We start from the raw sequence: 18,666 nt of genomic DNA on the forward strand, positions 1-18,666 counted from the left end.
TAAAAATTACTTAGAGAAGCAAAATTGTGTATTATTAATGACTTTATGGATTAATATAAAAGCAGTCCAAGGAAAGTTTTCTCTTAATTTTAGTTACTCTTGCAATCAGCTCACTCAATATTTAAGCAGGCCTCATTCAAAATAATCAACTCAATCATGATTTAAAAACATCCTTATCATACTATATCAAGGCTCAAGATTGCATTGCAAATTTCCTTCCCTATATCTACGCTCTGATTTTATGTCAGGTGAAAAAAATGAAAGCTGCTTTTGCTAAGAACAAGCTAAAATCTCATGCAACTTATGAAAAATTATCAAGATATTCAAATAGCTTGTTCTTGGTTTGTTTTAATTACTTTATTAGGCTTTCCACCCACATCTTTATCGTGACCTGTCAAAGCTGCGGTCCACAAAAGCACGATCGACGAAAGCGCGCATTTGACGTCATCACAGCGCTACGAAAAAAATTAAAAATTGAAATAAAAATAAAATTAAAGCAAGCCGATTCACATAAAGGTAAGGGTTAGGTTTAGGGTTAGGGTTAGGTTAAGGGTTAGGGTTAGATTTAGGTTTAGAGCGTTAGGGTTACGTTTAGCGTTACGTTAAAGGTTAGCGTTAGGTTTAGCGTTAGGTTAAGGGTTAGGTTTAGGGTTAGATTTAGGCTTAGGTTAAGGGTTAGGTTTAGGGTTAGGTTTGGGGGGGTTAGGGTAAGGTTTTCGCTTTATTTTTACATTTTTTGATCACAGCGCGATGTTTTCGTCGCGCTGTGATGACGTCAAATGCGCGCTTTCGTCAACCGCGATTTTGTCGTCCGCGGTTTTGTGGTGGAACCATCTTTATTAAAGAAACTATGTTTTTTTTTCAACTGTTTCTTTAATCTTACATCATGTGCAAAGGATGCATAGGCAAAATATGGACCTTCCAGCTTCAACAGGCCTTGGATGAAGCTAGCTACCTTGACCCCTTCCAGTCCGGCTTCAGACCCGGTTACAGCACAGAAACCGCTTTGGTCGCATTGACCGATGATCTCTGGAGGGCCAGAGATGGAGGCCATGCGTCCATCCTGGTTCTCCTTGACCTCTCGGCGGCTTTCGATACCATCGACCATGGTATCCTTCTGCGACGACTGCGGGAGGTGGGGGTGGGAGGCACTGTTTTGCAGTGGTTCTCCTCCTACCTCTCAGACAGGTCGCAGTCGGTGTTGGTAGGGGGGCAGAGATCGTCCCTGAGGCCCCTAAAATATGGGGTGCCGCAGGGTTCGGTCTTATCCCCCCTACTATTTAACATATACATGAAACCGCTGGACGAGATCATTCGGAGGCACGGGATAAAATACCATCAATATGCGGACGATACGCAATTGTATCTGTCCGCCCCGTGCCAACTCAATGAAGCGGTGGACGTGATGAACCAGGGTCTGGAGGCCGTTAAGAACTGGATGAGCGCTAACAAACTGGTACTCAACCCGGACAAGACCGAGTGGCTGTTGTGTTTCCCTCCCAACAATTTGGCTAATGTTCCATCTATCAGGCTGGGGGGTCAAATTTTATACCCCTCAGATAGGGTTTGTAACTTAGGAGTCCTCCTGGATCCACAGCTGACTCTCGATCATCATCTGTCGGCTGTAACCCGGGGGGCATTTGCCCAGGTTCGCCTGGTCCGCCAGTTACGACCCTACCTGAATCGGGAGGCTCTCACAACAGTCACTCGAGCCCTTGTGATCTCTAGGCTGGAATACTGCAATGTGCTCTACATGGGGCTGCCCTTGAAGTGCATCCGGCGATTGCAGTTAGTTCAGAATGCGGCCGCGTGAGTGATAGTGGGTGCACCGCGGTTCGCCCACATAACACCCATCCTCCGCGAGCTGCACTGGCTACCTGTTGATCTCCAGGTGCGCTTCAGGGTGCTGTTGACCATCTTTAAAGCCCTTCATGGTAGTGGATCTGAGTACTTGAGAGACCGCCTTCTGCCGATTACCTCCCTCCGACCGATAAGATCGCACAGACTGGGCCTCCTCCGAATCCCATCCGCCAGTCAATGTCGACTGGCAACTACACGGAGGAGAGCCTTTTCTGTTGCAGCTCCGACCCTGTGGAACGATCTCCCCATCGAGATACGCACCCTCACCACCGTCCAGGCCTTCCACGCAGCCCTCAAGATCTGGCTCTCCCAACAGGCCTGGGGATAAGTCTTTAATTTGCCCCACCCGAGTGTTGAATGTTGAATGCAAGTTGTGTTTTTATTACTCTATTTTGTTCACATATGGTTTATTTTGAATTGCACCCCCTCCCTAATGATTGTAAGCCGCCCTGAGTCCCCTCAGGGAAAAGGGCGGCCTATAAATCCTAATAAATACTAAATACTAAATACTAAAATACCTCTATGCATAATAGAGGTCATTACTGTATCAATAATGAAGAATCTATATCTTTCAGACTTTGACTCAAACTTAACATGTGAATACAGTTACTATGATTGGTTTATAAGGGATAGTGGGAATTGTAGCTGTTCTAGGAAAATCAGTTTCCCACACAGTTTGATTCATGGTTTCAAAATTACCACATGAAGTGAATCTTAAGACTGTTGACCAGACCAGTTATACAAACCTTTTAAAATGCCCATGCTTTGCATTTACTGGTTGAAATATTTCATTATTTTTTAGGAAGATTAATTTACAATGCATAAAGCATTTTTATTACTTCCCTTCTTAAATTGTTTTGCTTTTGACTATCAAACATTGCTATGACTCATAATGCCATTTTTAGTTAGACTTAAGACTTGTTAAAAAAAATAATTGTTTTCTTTGAAAAATATGCAAATATAAATAAATAAGAACCAATAGCAGTAGCAATAGCAGTAGACTTATATACCGCTTCATAGGCCTTTCAGGCCTCTCTAAGCGGTTTACAGAGAGTCAGCATATTGCCCCCAACAATCTGGGTCCTCATTTTACCCACCTCGGAAGGATGGAAGGCTGAGTCAACCCTGAGCCGGTGAGATTTGAACCGCTGACCTGCTGATCTAGCAGTAGCCTGCAGTGCTGCATTTAACCACTGCGCCACCTTGGCTCCTGCCACCCAATGAATGAATTTTTATAGAACATGTAAATGTTAACTAACAGTTCTGCTAGAAAAAGTACAAATTGATAATACTAGCTAGAACAGGAGTGTCAAACTCATGGCCCGCAGGCCGCATCCAATCTGCATGGCCATCCTGGAAAATGAGTCTGGCCTGCGTCACTTCGGTGTGGCCCACGCCATTCTGGTGTGCAGGGGCACAAGCCTAGTTCTCTGTCGCCAAATGCAGGGCAAGAAAAGTAGTCTGTGGGACTATAGTAAAAAAAGTAGTTCAGACCTTCCAACCTTGCGAGATCTTAATTTTCATGAGAAGTTGGAATGTCTGAACTAATTTTTTCCCATTGACCCACAGACTACTTTTCTTGCCTGCACGTGATGGCAATGAAAAGAGCTGGAAAGCAGGTTAGTGAAGGGATGTGGCTGCTCTGGAGGGGTGAGGGTGGGTGAGGGTTTGGCATGAGTGGCCTGGCTAAAGGGCTCCCTGCCTTGCATCATCCTCTACCCACTGCCTTGTTCTTCTTCACTTCTTCTCCTTGCTTGCCACCATAATGGAGCAGGAGGCTGAACATCAAACTGGTGCAGCAGACACAAAATGAGGTGGTAGTGGGTGGACAAAGCAAGGTGGGGGATGCTGAGATTCCCCCCACATCCTGCATTGATTTTCCTGACAGTCCCGTCATCCAGGCACTGAAGCACCACAACTGCTGCTGCAACAAGACAGAGACAGAGTAAGAGAGCTCCCCAACATGTGTGTGTAAGAAAGACAGAGTGGTTTGTGCTTCTACCAAGGCACTCAATCTGTGTGGCCATGATCCCCCTTCCTCAACCAGCCAGCTCTGCCTGACCTACTCCTTGAGTTTCACCATTCTTCTCCTTGTCCTCCCCTCTGTAGGACAACAAGGTCTCTCATTTCTCCCATGGTCCGAGCACTAGTTTCAGTTGGGGCATTCAAACTGCTGGTTGCAGCAACCATGATTCCCCCCTCCCCCGCCCCAAGTCTGATCTGTTCCCTGCCTGGTCAGCCGGCTGGCTCAAAGCCTCACCATTCTTCTCATCTTTGTTGTTGTTGTTCTCTCCGCTCAAGCAGCGGGGGGCTCCATGGGACAGGATCTCATTCCTACCCCGGTACAGCCAGCAGGATGTATGGGAGGATGAAAGGCTTGGTCCCACATTTGAAGGTTTCATTCAGCCTTCAACTTCATTCAGGTAAGTTTGGCCGTGGAATTGGAATTGGTCAGGTGCAAGAACCAATGATGCGCTCTCGTTGTGTGTGTCAGCCTTACTGTTTGAAGGCTGAATGAAGGCTTCAACTGAGCAAGGAGGCACTGTGGGGCCAGGCTCTTCACACCGGCCTCCAGCCCGCCAGAGTTCACCACGCCGGGGCAGGAATGAGACCCTGTCCCACAGAGACCACCACTGCTTGAGCGGAGAGGATGACAACAACAAAGATGAGAATGGTGAGGCTTTGCGTCCAGCTGGCTGGCCAGACAAGGAACAGGTCACTCAGTGCTGGTTGGCTGGGGGCAGGAGGGTGGGGCACAGCCAGCAGCTTGAATGCCCCAACTGAAGCTGGTGCTTACCGCACTGTGGGAGAAATGAGAGGCCCTGTTATCCTGCACGGTCCACTGCTGCTTGATTGGGGAGGACGAGGAGAAGAATGGCGAGATTTAGGAAGTAGGTCAGGAGGAGCTGGCTGGCTGGGGAGGGGCCGCTCAGATGGGTGCAGCCACCCCTGCCAGCAGTTTGGGTGCCCCAGCAGAAGCATGAATTCTCCCTCCCTCCTCTCACACTCATACTCACATACAAATTCACACACACACACATTGGATCAGATTGTTCTTTTGCTCTCTCTCTGTCTTGCTCTAAGTGCCTCATGTACACACAGATGCCCCATTTGCATGTAAGTATGCAATAAGGCCTCATTAAATAGTTAAGTGGAAAGTGGTTGGGGGGAGGAGCAGGAGACCAGCAAACACTTTTCACACCAAGAATGAAAGTTTTGGGGTCCTTGACTCTGCAAAAGAAGACGAATGCCTGAACCTGCGTGATATTATGGCACCAGGAGCGTCCATTCTCAGCACAAAAAGCATTTCCAAGCCAACTCTCCTCTCAGATGTTTACAAGATAAGTGAGTGTGTGTGGCAGGAAGGGAGAAGCTTGAGGTATCTTAACGGGTTGGGGAGGCCTTGTGGGTTTATTCTATCACTAGGCCCCCTCATGGCCTTCCCCACCCTGAGATACCTCATGTGCACTTAATGAAGAGTACATTGATATTCTTGAATTGTGAACTGTTGAGAAAGTATCCCCTCCTTGTGTGTTGCAAACAGTCATTTCCAGTGGGGAAAATAGGACAAAGCAAGTGGAAGAGAGTGAGAGACTGAGGTAAATATTGCCTTAGCATTTGGCTACCAGCAGCCCTGCTGCATTTTGCCATCCCCTTATGCCCTCCTCCTGACCTTTCCTGGTGATCTCCCATCCTATCACTGAGGATGCTAACAGAGCCGAGGTGGTGCAGTGGTTAAATGCAGCACTGCAGGCTACTTCAGCTGACTGCAGTTCTGCAGTTCGGCTGTTCAGATCTCATTGGCTCAAGGTTGACTCAGCCTTCCATCCTTCCGAGGTGGGTAAAATGAGGACCCGGATTGTTGGGGGCAATATGCTGACTCTGTAAACCGCTTAGAGAGGGCTGAAAGCCCTATGAAGCAGTATATAAGTCTAACTGCTATTGCTATGCTTTGGTTACAAATCCATGTCTCCTCTCAAGGAGAGGGCCTCCCTCTGACCTCCCACACACATCATAAGCAACCTGGCCAAGGAGTGCAAGCACAGCAGCAGTGGGAGCTTCCCCCCCCCCCGAACCACAACCCTGATGCGGCCCTCAGTGAAATTGAGTTTGACACCCCTGAGCTAGAAATATAACAGCAATGTCCAATAATTTCAGAAAGATATTAAATATCAGATTCTTTCAAGCCATAATCACCTATGTCAAAGCCTGTGCACAATAGACCCCACACCCATAATACAATGTGCGTGTGACTACCCCCTGCATTTCCCTCGGCCCTCTGCACATATATACGACCCCCCCATGCCCCATTTTGGGCCTAGTAGGCCTCCCTGCAGCCTCCTGGGAGCAAAAGGTAAGCCTCTATGCAGCCTCCTGGGGACCCCACCCGCTTCCTCCACCCCCGCACATGCGCATGAGATTCCCCACCATACTTCATGTGTGCGTTTTTCCCGCATGTGCCTGTCCCTGCACAGCAGAGACCCAAAAATCAGCCAGCTGGTGGGAGTCGTGTGCACATGCATGGTGGAGCTGAGCTGGGGTGACAGTTTGCATGTCTGCAGAGAGGGCTCTGCTTGCCACATGTAGCACATGTGCTATAGGTTCGCCATCACAAGCCTATGTCCTACAAAATGGCAACATTGAATAAAAGGATCTGAAGTGCAACCAATATTCCTACAATGGGAGAAAGAACGTTGACCTTACCTGTAATGCTCCTGAAGTCAACTTGTAAAGCGTTTCCATGATTACTATCGTTGAAATAGGAAAAGGGAGGAGAATTCCATGCATACCTTTGGCCAGAGTCAGGTGCCATATTCCTACAGCTGGCGTGTGAAATGCACATGCTCATAGCCTGCCGCAACACCTTGTTGGTGGATGTGATTTATGACAGAGACAGAAGGGGGGGATACAGGGGTAAAATTCATGCAATTAAGCGTGAATCAGTTTCCACTCTGCAGAAGAACATGCCAAAATGTTGATCCTAATATATGAATGGATTTCTCTTGAACTTTGTCTCAAGGCTCGTAAATTAATTAGGTCATCTTTTGGAAACTTCACAGAGAGCCGAAACTGACTTTTAAAATCGATCAAGATTTCTGGGTTTCCTGAATCCCGGGCTCTCCAAGCACTCCCTCCATATTTGGGGTGCTTGGAGGGAAAATCAGGCAACCATGGCTGAAGAGAGAGACTGATTGCAACTGGAGGTATGCGGCTCGCTCCAGACATCAAAGCTCCAGACAGCCAAGCTGTGATGCCTTTCCCAGCAGTAGAAGCAAAAAAGGATGAGTACTGGTGGAAATTAGCCCCTAAGGCAGCTGAAGTAGAGTTCCCTTACTCTAGTCCCCAGATACAGGGAAGGGTCTCAGCGAGCTAGCAAGGGTGGACTGGAGGTGGGAATTGGCACAAGCCAGGCTCCCAAAGCCCCAGATGGAATTCCTGGAGAGTGCAATAAAGCAACAGAGGGAGGATTTTGACAGGACCACCTTTGCTGATGAGAGGCCATCATGCCGCCCAAAAGGGAGGGGAGGGATATCTGATCCTGTAGAGGGGAGGAGATGCAGACTGGAGCACAGCCCTCCTCCTCCACCCAATAGGAGGAGAAGGAGCCCAAAACTGCAACCAGTACCTCTCCCATGTAGCAGGCAGGCTGCGCAGGGCAGGCAAACCCTCCCTCGTCCTTGCTGTCATATGATTTCCTGCAACTGCTAGAGGCCAGAGTTGAGGAGGTGGTGGAGGACCCACATGCAGAAGAGGAACTCAGCAACCTAAAACAGAGGGAGAACTCCATCAAAGAGCACATCCGTGAATTTAGGAGGGTCATAGGAAGGCTACCCCCTTTACCAGAGTGGCTGCTGGTGCATTTTTCAGAACAAGCCTGGACAAGCAAATTGCCCAGGTAACCGCATACTGCGACATCCCAAATCGACTCTCTGAGTGGTTCCGAGTAGCAACAAAAATTGACAGTGGGCTGTGCACCAATGACATGAGAAAGCAACCAGACACAAAAGAGAGAGTCAACCTGACCTGAAACTACCCAGCTGATGGGGAACCCCAGCATCACAGCAGGCCCTGAGACCAGCCCTCCCTCAAAGTCCACTGAAATGCTATGGGCCACATGGCAGCTGCGTGCCCAACCCCAGTCCCAAAATCAAGGTCAGACCCACTGTCAAGGGCATGACCAGGACGAGGCCCCAAACAGACCACCAACACATCTGGGAAAGCCCTCCAAGCAATGACGAGTTGCCCGAATCATATGACAGCAAGGATGAGGGAGAAAATGACCCAATGGTGAGTGAACCAATTCACCCTTTCCTTTTTCAAATATGCCTTACAGTCCCCAAAACAGGAAACCATGGGGATTTTCAAATCCTAATAGACTCAGGCTGCACGAGGTGCTTGATCAACCTAACCACAGTCCTGAAACTGTGGATCAGAACAAAAAGACTGGTCCACCCGATCTGGTTCGAACAGGTCGATGGGTCCCTAATGGGAGGATGGGAGGAGCCTATGCCACCCACCTGACCGAACCAGTGAGGCTAGAACTAATGGATCACTGGGAAGTAATTTGATTCATAATAGCCCCCAAAATGACAGACACAGTCATACTGGGACTTTCCTGGCTAGACAAATGGGGACCGACCATCTGGTGGCAAGGGGGTACCCGCAGAATTAAGATATCAAGGGCCCCCCAACCCCACCCACACCAGCCACCAGAAACACCATTCACAAAGGAAACCCCCCCCCCAAGAGGCCACAAGAACAACTGGCAAACACATCCGACAAATCCCAGAGGCCGAACTGATTCTGATGGAATATCAGGACCTCGCAGAAGTATTCAGCGAGGCCAAATGAGATGTTCTGCCTCCTCGCCATGAGACAGACTGTGCCATCGAAATCATCCCTGGGGCAAAACTACCCAAGCCCAAACTGTACGCCATGACATCCCAGGAAGTGCAAGAGATACACAAATACATAGACCTAGCAAGGAGGTTCATTGAGCCAGCCAAGCACCAGTCCTCTTCAAAGAAAAAAAAGATGGAACTATGAGATTGTATGTGGGGTGTGCATACACAACCTATACTCCTCTCCCCCTCATGAAAGACATGCTATCTCATCTGGCCAAGGGAAAAGTCTTCACATAACTAGACCTCAGAGAAGCATACTATCAAGTACGTATCAGAGAAGGAGATGAGTGGAAAACAGCGTTTAACTGCCCCCTAGGGAGCTTTCAATTCAAAGTGATGTCTTTCGGACTACAGCAGTATTCATGCAGTTAATAAACAAGGTGCTGCATGAGCACCTCTACATGGAGGATCCTCATCTACCTGAATAACATTGTTATCTACACTGAGACCATGGATGAGCACATACCCCTGGTCCGCCAAGTACTGGAAAAACTTCTGGCAGCCAACCTGTACATCAAGGTATCAAAATGCAAATTCCATCATGCACGGTTAGACTACCTGGGTTACCGAGTGTCAAATGAGGGAATAGAGATGGACCCAGCCAAAGTACAAGCTCTCCTAGGCTGGCAACCCCTTTGCACCCGCAGACAGCTACAAAGTTTCCTAGGGTTCGCGAACTTCTACAGGCAATTCATCCCCTCCTTTGCAAAGATTGCCAAAGCCCTGACAGACCTCCTGAAGACAGGGAGCCCAGAAATGAAACCTTGTCCTGGACAACCCCTACAGTGGGACCTAGCCTGCCAAGAGATGTTCGAAACACTAAATGAAATGTTTGCAAAGGATCCAGTGCTGAAGCATCCTGACCCCGAGCAGCCCTTTGTGATCCAGGCAGATGCCAGCGACATGGCAGTGAGAGTGGTGCTACTTTAAAGAAACAACCAAGGAAACTTCCAACACTGCGCCTACACCTCCCGCAAGCTCACAGACACAGAGAGACGATGGGCTGCATGGAGGCTTTCATAGTGAGATGGGCACTGCTAACCTGGAGACACCTGTTGGAAGGGGGCCAGAAACCGTTCGAAGTCTGAACTGACCACAAAAATCTGGAGGCATTTAAAACCACACAGAAACTATCACCCAAAAAGTCTGAAGGGCTCAATACTTCAACCGTTTTGATTTTGCTTTAAAGCACATTCCAGGTGGAGGAACTTTCTAGCTGATGCCTCTCCCGCATGCCTCAGTACAAATGCGAACAGGAGCACGTAGTGGACGCCATCATTCTCTCTACTCAGACAGCTGCCTAAGTGACCACCAGGTGGCAATGCTGTGACCGGCAAGACCAACCCGCAAGCGACCTAATCACGAGGTTCAAAACCAAACTGCTAGCAGATCCCTGGTTCCAAAATAACCAACACATCTTGACAAAAAAAGATGACCTTGCATGGAAGGAGACGAAATTCTACATCCCAGAATCTTTACCTACCCTAATTCTCCAGAGGAACCACGACACCAAACCGGCAGGCCACTTTGGGTTCCTAAAGACTTTACACTTAGCCTGGAGGCAATTCTAGTGGCCTGGCATAAAGAAAGATGTGGCTAGTTACGTGAAAAGTTGCACCATCTGTGTCACAATGAATAGATGACCGGGAACACCACCCTCCTCCCCAGACTGCTGCAAACAGTAGCAGAGCTGATGAGGCCATGGGAGGAGATCGCAATGGACTTTATAGTAGTTACCAAAAAGTGGGGAAAACACGGTAATTTAGACTGTAACTGACCTTTTCTCTAAACACTTCATTCCCTGCAGCAGACTACCTTCGGCTCACAAGCTGGCTAAACTGTTTATGAAGCATATCTACTGACTGCATGGAGTACCTCGAAGAATTATTTCAGACAGAGGGATCCAGTTCATGTCTAAATTCTGGAGGGAGTTCTTGCAGTCCATTGGGTCATCTTAGGGTCTTAGTTCAGCTTTTCATCCAAGCACCAATGGGGCAGCAGAGAGACTGAACACCATTCAGTAAGTAATGTAAGCTCAACTCAAAGACCGGGTGGCAAGAGAAGCCAGGACCCTGGTCTCAGGTTGTTGCTGCTAAATGCCAGGTCTGTGATTCATAAAGCTCCCCTGTCCGGTCTGTGATTCATAAAGCTCCCCTTGTCCGGGACTTAATACTTGACGAGGGGGCAGACCTGGCATGTATTACTGAAACCTGGTTGGGCCATGAGGGAGGAGTCCCACTCTCAGAAATGTGCCCAGAAGGGTTCCAGGTACTCCACCAACCACGACACCACAGAATGAGTGGGGGAGTGGCAGTTATTATCCGAGGATCATTAGCTCCTCTCAGGAGCCCTGCTCCGGAGATTGTGGGGTGTGAGTCCCTGTTCTTGAAGTTGGAACTAGGGGTTCAAGTGGGCTTGCTTTTGACGTACCTACCTCCCAGCTGTGTCACAACAGCCCTGCCTGTGCTCCTGGAGTCAGTAGCCGGGTTGGCGGTGGAGTTCCCCAGACTGGTAGTATTGGGGGACTTCAGCCTGCCGTCCCTAGGCAAACACTCTGATGGGGCCCAGGAGTTCATGGCTTCCATGACAGCTATGGACTTGACCCAGGTAATTCAGGGTCCGACTCATAGAGCAGGACACACACTCGACCTAGGGTTTCTCTCGGGGCAGTGGAGACGTGATCTTGAGTTAAGGGGAGTAGAGATCTCACCCTTGTCATGGTCAGATCACTTCCTGTTGAGGCTTGATTTTCGGAAGCTACTCCCCCACTGCAGGGAGGTAGAACCGATTAAGTGGTTCCGCCCCAGGCACCTAATGGACCCGTTGGGATTTCAGAAGGAGCTTGGGGAGATACCCAACTCTCTTGCCCACAATCCGATAGAATCCTTGGTCGCCGCCTGGAATATAGCGGCGACTGAGGCGCTAGATCGGATTGCGCCTTTGCAGCCTCTCCGCGGCAGTGGATCCAGGAGGGCACCTTGGTTTACCGAGGAACTCTGGGAGATGAAGCGCCAAAAGAGACGCCTGGAGCGACATTGGAGGGCTAGCAACTCCGAATCCGACCAAACACTACTAAGAGCCTTTATTAGGACTTATTTAGTGGCGATACGGGCAGCAAAATGTGCACATTTTTCCGCTCTTATTGCATTCGCAGAATCTCGCCTAGCCGCCCTGTTTAGGATAACCCGTTCCCTCCTGAAAGGGGGAGAAATGAGGGATGCCTTACAGGGACGGGCTGAGGAGTTTTCTCACTTTCTGTCGGACAAAATCGCTCAGATTCGGACAGAGCTTGACTCCATTTGGACAGAAGCAGCGGAGATGCCGAGGGAGGGTCTTGTTCAGACTTTCTGGAATGAGTTCCAGCTTGTCACCCCTGAGGAAGTGGACAAGGCCATGGGAGCGATGAGTGCCTCCACCTGTTTACTGGATCTGTGTCCCTCCTGGCTGGTTTCGACCAGCAGGGAGGTAACACGAGGCTGGCTCCAGAGAATTACGAACGCTTCCTTGCGGGAGGGTTCTTTTCCACAACCTCTGAAGGAGGCGGTGGTAAGACCCCTCCTCAAGAAGCCTTCTCTGGACCCAGCTATTCTTAAAAACTATCGTCCAGTCTCCAACCTCCCTTTTTTAGGGAAGATTTTTGAGAAGGTGGTGGCCCTCCAACTCCGACGAACCTTGGATGAAGCAATTACCTAGATCCTTTTCAGTCTGGTTTCAGGCCTGGTTACTGCACTGAAACCACTTTGGTCGCACTGACCGATGATCTCTGGCGGGCCAGGGATAGAGGACATTCCTCTATCCTTGTGCTCCTTGACCTCTCAGCGGCCTTTGATACCATCGACCATGGTATCCTTCTGCGACGGCTGGAAGAGGTGGGAGTGGGAGGCACCGTTCTATGTGGTTCTCCTCTTACCTCTCCAACAGGTCGCAGTCAGTGTTGGTTGGAGGGCAGAGGTCGACTCCTAGGCCCCTCAATTATGGGGTGCCGCAGGGGTCGGTCTTGTCCCCCCTCCTATTTAATATCTACACGAAGCCACTGGGTGAGATCATTCGCTGGCACGGGATTAAGTACCACCAGTATGCAGACGACACACAGTTGTATCTGTCCGCCCCGTGCCAACTCAGCGTAGCGGTGGAAGTGATGTGCCAGTGCCTGGAAGCTGTTAGGGTCTGAATGGGAGTGAACAAACTCACACTCAATCCTGACAAGACCGAGTGGCTGTGGATGTTGCCCCCTAAGGACAGTCCAGCTAGTCTGTCCTTAAGCCTGGGAGGAGAAAATTTGCTCCCCTCAGAGAGTGTCCGCAACTTGGGGGTCCTCCTGGATCCACAGCTGACTTTGGAACACCACCTGTCGGCTGTGACCAGGGGGGCCTTTGCCCAGGTTCGCCTGGTGCACCAGTTGCGGCCCTATTTGGACCGGGAGGCACTGCAAACAGTCACTCACGCCCTTGTCACCTCAAGACTGGATTACTGTAATGCGCTCTACATGGGGCTGCCCCTGAAAAGTGTTTGGAGACTACAATTAGTCCAGAATGCAGCCGTGCAAGCAATACTGGGTATACCAAGGTACATCCACACTACACTTATCCTCCGCGAGCTGCACTGTCTTCCCATTGATCTCCGAGCACGATTCAAGGTGCTGGTTATTACATTTAAAGCCCTACATGGCCTAGGACCTGGATATCTACAAGACTGTCTTCTGCCGCATACCTCCCTAAGACCAATAAGATCGCACAGGATGGGCCTTCTCCAGGTGCCATCAACTGGACAATGTCAGCTGGCGATGCCTCGGAGTAGGGCCTTCTCTGTTGCCGCTCCAGCCCTATGGAATGAGCTACCCCCAGAGATCCGGACCCTACCCACTCTCATGGCCTTCCGAAAAGCTATCAAAACCTGGCTTTTCCGGCAGGCCTGGGGCTGTTGACCTCTTGATTGAGGTCCAGCCCCGTTTAGACTGGGTGCATGTTGTGTTTCCTTTTTTAATCTGCTATGTCTTATTTGTTTTAATCTTTTTTAATATTTCTTATTTCTGTAAGCCGCCCGGAGTCCTTCAGGATTGGGCGGCCTATAAATTCAATAAGTAGAAATAGAAATAGATTGTAGAGCAGTACCTGAGGTGCTACATGAACTATCAGCAGTCCAATTGGACAGACCTTTTATCTTTTGCTGAGGTCGCGTACATTAATGCTGTTCACAGCAGCACAGGACTCACGCCGTTCAAAGTAGTGAGCAGTATGGATTTCGTCCCAATGCCTGAGTATCCAAGGGACCCCCCCCCCCCCCTCAGTCAGCTTGACTGATTGGATGTCGATGCTGAAAGCAACCTGGGAAAATGTCAAAAAGGCACTGGCTAAAGTGGCACAAACCTATAAGAAACAGGCAGATAAACACCGGGCTCTGCAATGGCCATTCCAGGTGGGAGAGAAGGTTTACCTCTCTACAAAATATTTGAAATTAAAACTGCCTAGCAAGAAACTGAGGCCAAAGTTTATGGGAACATTCCCCATAGTAAAGATCATCAATCCAGTCACAGTGCAATTGAAACTGTCTTGATTGCTGGGGAAGATACACCTGGTGTTTCATAGTAGCCTCTTAAAACCTGGATCCAATCTGAAACCACAACCCTGGGAGCCCCTAGGCCCTGTGGTCATAGGTAGGGCCAAACCCATTATGAAGTTCAACAAGTCCTTGATTAGGTGGCACACGAGACAACTCCAATACTTAATCAAGTGGAAGAGCTCCCCTTATCAGAGGTATCTTGGGTAAAAAGTAGAAATATCCAGGCTGATTGCCTTATAGCAAAATTCCATGCAGAAAATCCAAGCAAGCGTGGAGGTGGGATGCATCCCTAAGTTCTACACCTGTACTCAAATTGTTTTGTTCCACGCAGGTGGCTTTTGGGAAGTGAGGGGAGCCAGATATCAATTTGTAAAACATTTCCATGGCTACTATCGTTAACATAGGAAAAGGGAGGAGAATTCCATGCATACCTTTGGCCAGAGTCGGGTCTCAAATTCCTATAACTGGCATGTGAAATGTGCATGTTCATAGCCTGGCACAGCACCTTATTAGTGAATGTGATTTATGACACAGACAGAAGGGAGGGGATACAGGGGCAAAGTTCAAACGCAATTAAGCATGAATCAGTTTGCGCTCCGCAGAAGACATGCCAAAATGTTGATCCTAATAAATGAATGGATTTCTCTTGAACTTTGTCTCGAGGTTCATAAATTAATTAGGTCATCTTTTGGAAACTTCACACCTTCTTGATGTGCTGAGTGAGAATCCAAAGTATGGATTAACTCCGCCTTCTTCCTTTCAGAGACTGAATCCATTAAACTTTTCTGCCACACCTCTCCTGAGCACTCCCCTGTTTGATGAAGACATAGCAGTTGATTTGATGTACTACTGATCTTGTTATCCACTCCTGGACTCTGCACCAGACAGTTGCCAGGGTGGGGTTGGATTCTCACTCAGCACATCGAGAAGGAGCGTGTCAGTAAGACCAACGCCTGATATGCTGATGTGAAAATCCAAAGTATGGGACATACCAAAGCCAACCTTGTCTTAAGGGTCCCCATGTTTGTATGCACCTTCTGAAGGACACTTTTGCCAAAGGCTGCCTCAGTTGAGGCAAATGCATCCAGCTTATTGTGCCTGATGAATGGAGACAGTGAGGACCAAGTCACTGCCCTACAGACTTCCTTCTCGACAGAGGCCTGTGTTGCCTAAGCAGCTGTTGTGGCTGCACTTCTGGTAGAATGGACAGTCACTCATCGGGATAATGGAAGAGCTTGAAGCTCGTAGGCCTTGGTGATGCATGTCCATATCCACCGTCCCACTGTTGGTGCAGTAACCTTGCCACCTAGCATAGAAAGTTGGAATGATACAAACAGAGATTCCATTTTTCTCAGGGGAGCTATTCTCTTTATGTATATGTGAAGACATCTAAGGTGTGCCACTTCTTTTCTAATTCATGGGTTGGACTCAAGACAGAAGTCCAGCAATATGATTTCCTGCACCCTGTGGAACCTGGAATTAACCTTGGGTAAAAAGGAGGGGTCTAGGTGCAGTACTACCTTGTTTGGATGGAATATACATAAGTCCTCCCTTACAGAGAGGGCTGCCAGCTCCGAAATTTGTTTTGCTGAGGTAATAGCCACAAGGAAAGCTATCTTGCATGTGAGGTATTGCAGACTGGTGTCCCGTAACAGTTCAAAGAGGTTCAAGGAAAGTGCTTGCAGGATCTTGGGTAGATCCCAGGTGGGATACCTGTGTACCACCAGAAGCTTTAAATTGGTTTCCCCACGAATGAATCTGCGCACCATAGGATGATGCACACAGGATTCTAGATCCCCACATAACAACACAGATGCCAGCACTTGGGGTTGACGATGCCCTTGGAACACCAGCTACAAAAAACTTTCCAAATAGTAGTGTAGATTCTGTTAGTTGATAGCCTCCTGGACACACAACTTGCCCTGTGTCAGGGCTCTCCCTCAAATGCCAGATGGTCAGCTGCAACCACTGTGGCTCCGGATGTACTAGAGTCCCCTGAATGAGCGATAACTTTTCCTGTGGATCCTCCAGGATCTGGATATCGATAGGCTGAGCAGGTCTGTGAACCACAACGTCCCGGGCCAGTGGGGGGCTAGGAGCAATATTTCCACCTTCTCCTCCAGCACCTTCCTGATTACCCTTGGAATCAAGGGAAGAGGGGGAAAGGCATATAGGAGTCATCTCAGCCACAGACTGCAGAGTACATTTGCCTCTTCCACCCCTGGTGTTACAAACCTGAAGTAAAATTTCAGCAGCTGGCTATTTAATGGTGTGGTGAACAGGTCAAGGACCGGAGACCCAAGGCATTCTGTCATTTCCTTGAAAGTTCTGGATGCAGGTGCCACTCTGTGTGATTGACTGTGGTCCTGCTGACCCAGTCTGCTTGGACATTCGTTGCCCTGAGATGTGCTCTGCTCTGATGGAGAGAAGAGGCTTCTCTGCCCAAAGGCTCAACTGCTCTGCTTCTTGCCTGAGCACTCTGGAATGTGTGTCCCCTTGATGGTTGATGTGGGCCTTGGTAACTACATTGTCCATCAGGATGAGATGTGATGGCCAGTTATTTTGTCCTGAAACCCGCTCAGAGCCAAGCGAACTGCTCTGAGTTCCAGACAGTTGATATTGTTTGTTAGGTCCTCCCATGACCACTGTTCCTGTGCCATCTGCGCCTGAAAGTGGGAGCTCCAGCTGAAGAGACTGGGGTCTGTTGTGATGGTTAGGCAGTTGGCCTCCTTGAAGCACAACCCCTGTCCACGGCCCAGGACATCCACTAATTGAAGGACTGTAGCACTTTGTGTGGGACCGGAACCTTGGTTTTTGAATTACCTTCTCCGGGCCTCTGGTAAGGTAAGAGAAACCACTGTAAGGTCCTTGTGTATAGATGTGCCCAGGGAACCTATTGTGAAGCACAATACCATTTTGCCTAGGAGCTTTGAGAGAAGGGCTAATGGAACTTTGTGGTCCGCCCAAATCTGATTTATTAATGACTTTACGCTGTACTGTCTATGACCACCCCCAGGACAGGTAAATGGGTGTTAGGAGTCAGATGACTCTTCCTATAATTTACAGAAAAACCATGATCCTGAAGAATCCGGATTGTGACTTGTAGGTCTTCTGCCGCCTGACTGTGGAAAGAGGACTGGATTAAAATGTCATCCAAATAGCACTGGACTCGGATTGGTAGCGTCCTGATGTGGACCAAGAGTGTTGCCAGGATCTTGGTAAACACCCTGGATGCTGAAGACAGACCAAATGGTAAGGCTCTGTATTGGTAATGCTGACCCGTGTAGCAGAACCAAAGGAACTGTCAGTGTAATGGTAGGATGGGCACATGGAGGTACATGTCCGTTGGGTCTATGGACATTAAGAAGTCGCCCTCCCAGATGCTCTCCAAGATGGACTGGAGAGATTGCATTTTGAATCTCTTGTAAGATTCAAGGTACTTGTTTAGTTTTTTCAGGTCTAGAATTGATCTCCACCCTCCTGAGGCCTTGGGAACCCCAAATAGTATGGAGTAGAATCCCTGTCCCTGTTGTCTCATTGGGACCAGCTGGATAGCTTGAATATCAAACAGGTGTTGGATTGCAGTCTCTATGAGGCCCTTGTGTTGTCTCCTGGCGCAGGACAACATGTGAAGAATCTCGGAGGTGTGGAGAGAAATTCAAGCCTAGTATCTCTGTGTTTAGAACCCAGGTATCTCATGTGGTTGCTTCCCATTGGTTCGTGAATAGCGCTAGGTGGCCACCAATGGGAGGGTCTGTCCTGAGGTCACTTGTAGCTCTTGAAAGGGTGGCTTCCAGAACCATGAAATGGTTTCTTGGTCTGTAATTGTTGTTTGTTTCTATCTCAAAATCCAATCTCTGTTTGTCAATCAGTTCTCTGTGGGAACCTCCTTTGGAAGTAGCCCCATCCAATCTCTCCTGGCCAAAAGGGGGAACTATGAATATAAGGTGAGGGCCGTCAGTCCGCTCACCTATGTAGAAACGGCAGGATTTTCCTCCTGTCCTTGGCCTCTACCAAGATGGACTCCATGGCCTCTCCAAACAGCATGCCACCAGTGAAGGGTACAGAGGCTAATTTCCATTTGGATTTGGCATCTGCCTGCCAATTGCGAAGCCACAGCATTCGGCAGACTGTTACTGCTGATGCTATAGCCCTGGAGGCAAATTTGGTTGTATCCAAAGTGGCATCAGTCGAGAATTCCGTCACCGCTATCAGTTTGCTGATGTCTTGTTAAAGGCATTGGTCATCAGGTGAAATTCTATTTTGCATCTGGTGAAGCCAGGCTAAGGACATTCTATTGAAAAGTGAGGTGGTTATGGTTGCCCCGACTCTCCAGGCTGCT

The 18,666-nt window shown here is 48.8% G+C and overlaps 2 protein-coding genes across 2 annotated transcripts in view; one reads left to right on the forward strand and one right to left on the reverse strand.

Moving 5' to 3' along the window:
- Positions 1 to 18,666, reverse strand: part of EXOSC7 (exosome component 7) — a 73,267-nt gene that overhangs the window by 50,418 nt on the left and 4,183 nt on the right. The window lies entirely within an intron of this gene.
- On the forward strand, positions 9,153 to 12,458 carry LOC148045861 (uncharacterized). The gene is made up of 2 exons (XM_087712149.1): positions 9,153 to 9,313; positions 10,886 to 12,458. The coding sequence occupies exons 1-2, from the start codon at positions 9,153 to 9,155 to the stop codon at positions 12,456 to 12,458; spliced, it is 1,734 nt and encodes a 577-aa protein (XP_087568275.1).

This window comes from Thamnophis sirtalis, unplaced genomic scaffold, assembly GCF_051295495.1.
Source record: "Thamnophis sirtalis isolate CommonGarterSnake01/CBP01778 unplaced genomic scaffold, rThaSir2_p1.2 scaffold_4, whole genome shotgun sequence".
Classification (NCBI taxonomy): domain Eukaryota; kingdom Metazoa; phylum Chordata; class Lepidosauria; order Squamata; family Natricidae; genus Thamnophis; species Thamnophis sirtalis.

What these genes read in the sequence shown, in the direction of transcription:
- LOC148045861 (XM_087712149.1), top strand. Translation starts at nt 9,153, where the DNA reads ATGAGCACCTCTACATGGAGGATCCTCATCTACCTGAATAACATTGTT. An exon ending in TGCAAATTCCATCATGCACG is followed by an intron (nt 9,314 to 10,885) that starts GTTAGACTACCT and finishes TGATTCATAAAG; the next exon opens with CTCCCCTGTCCGGTCTGTGA.